Genomic DNA, 1,457 nt, shown 5'->3' with positions numbered 1-1,457 from the left:
TCCATAGGTTGCAAATGCACCCCCTATGTGATAAACCTAGCGCACTCTTGTCGTCAGCGCTCTCATCCATAATTACTGACATTTCCAAAGCTGGAGGCAATGCTGGAGAATTAGTAGTTGGCTGCAAACGAGAAGGCGTTCCTCTGGGGAGGCAGCACGGATGAAGTCATCTCCGTAAGCTGGACCTGTGCTGTCGCTCTATAAAGAGCTTGCCCTCGCTGTAAACTCCTCACTCGACTCACAGCCACCAAAGCGGCTCAGATCGGTCAAGTTGGCGACTCCAACGCTGCTAAACAACATCAAAGCCGCAAAATGTCGACCGACATGTATTCAGAATCTCGCCGGGTCTGCCCTTCGATCCACGGCAACAAGTTTGACACGGCGAACCGCAAGCGAGCGGTGGCCAACATCTTCGAGAACGTCAACCAGGACGCGCTCATGAGACTCTTCCAGAAAACTGGAGACATGAAAGCCGAGGAGAGAGTGAGAAGCATCTTCTCCTTCGCGCACGACCCCGAAGAGACGGCCAAAGCTCTGATGGCTCTCAAGCAGAGGAAGAAGGACAAGTTCCTGCGGATCGCGGGGATGGTGCGACACTTTCTGAAGCTGCGTTGAGCGTCTTTACGCGTTGACCCGCGGCTGCATAGTCGTTCATTTCAGACTGCCGGTGACATTAACAACCTGGCGATAACAGGACACGTCCACAGTGGTCGAGAAGGAACCACACCGAGATGAAAGAAAGCCTCGTAAATGACACGAGCCCTTTCATGAAGGACGGGACGCACGGGATCTGGAGCTGTGGAGGCGCTCAGTGTGCAGGAATCCCACGGCTCGAGCACGCCGAGCCCCTTGTGCATCATAACGTGAAGACGTGCGAAAATGTCTCGTGAACTCTATGCATTTTAAAAATGGACTTTATCACGAACTTCTGCACCTTATAGGTGTATTTGTTGGTGCACAAGAACTATGACTGGAGACAGAAGTTATATTGCCTGAAAACTGCCTATAAACATTATGCCTTGTCTCTATGCCAGTTTAATATTGTGATATGTGTTAACACTCAACGACCACTTATTTATTTGTCACAATGTTATAACTTCATTTATGCATTTTTCACATTATTTTTCATTGTTTGTATAATAAATTATTAACTAAACATTTGGACTCTCTTCTCTTCCTTCACTTCATATTTAAAAAAAAAAAAAACATGTAGAAATCGTGGATTCTCCTGGACCCAAGGGTCCCTAATTGATCCCATGTTTCACAGTCTCAGAAAAAAAGGGAAAAAGCTGTCACTGGGGCAGTACTCTTTCAAAAGGTATTACTTAAGTTACTAATATGTACATGTAAGGTATGTACCCTTAGGGCTAAATAAGGAACAAAGGCGAGTTTACTAGACACTGCCTTGTTTACAGTAGAAGTGTTAAGGTAGTATTTCAACTGAATTTGACATTTCT

The 1,457-nt window shown here is 46.1% G+C and overlaps 1 protein-coding gene across 1 annotated transcript; it reads left to right on the top strand.

The window, feature by feature from the left end:
• The first annotated feature begins 234 nt into the window (after positions 1–234).
• On the top strand, positions 235–1,147 carry LOC306870943 (transcriptional and immune response regulator-like). Its single transcript, XM_079418547.1, has one exon. The coding sequence runs from the start codon at positions 313–315 to the stop codon at positions 613–615; it is 303 nt and encodes a 100-aa protein (XP_079274673.1). The 5' UTR covers positions 235–312; the 3' UTR covers positions 616–1,147.
• Positions 1,148–1,457: the final 310 nt, after the last annotated feature.

This window comes from Barbus barbus (assembly GCF_936440315.1).
Source record: "Barbus barbus genome assembly, chromosome: 6".
In the NCBI taxonomy this organism is placed as follows: domain Eukaryota; kingdom Metazoa; phylum Chordata; class Actinopteri; order Cypriniformes; family Cyprinidae; genus Barbus; species Barbus barbus.
The sequence above is the reverse complement of the archived record's forward strand: the minus strand, read 5'-3'. Positions and strand labels throughout refer to the sequence as shown.

Bases quoted from the DNA above. Each gene is read 5' to 3' on its own strand.
- LOC306870943 (XM_079418547.1), top strand. From the start codon at position 313: ATGTCGACCGACATGTATTCAGAATCTCGCCGGGTCTGCCCTTCGATC.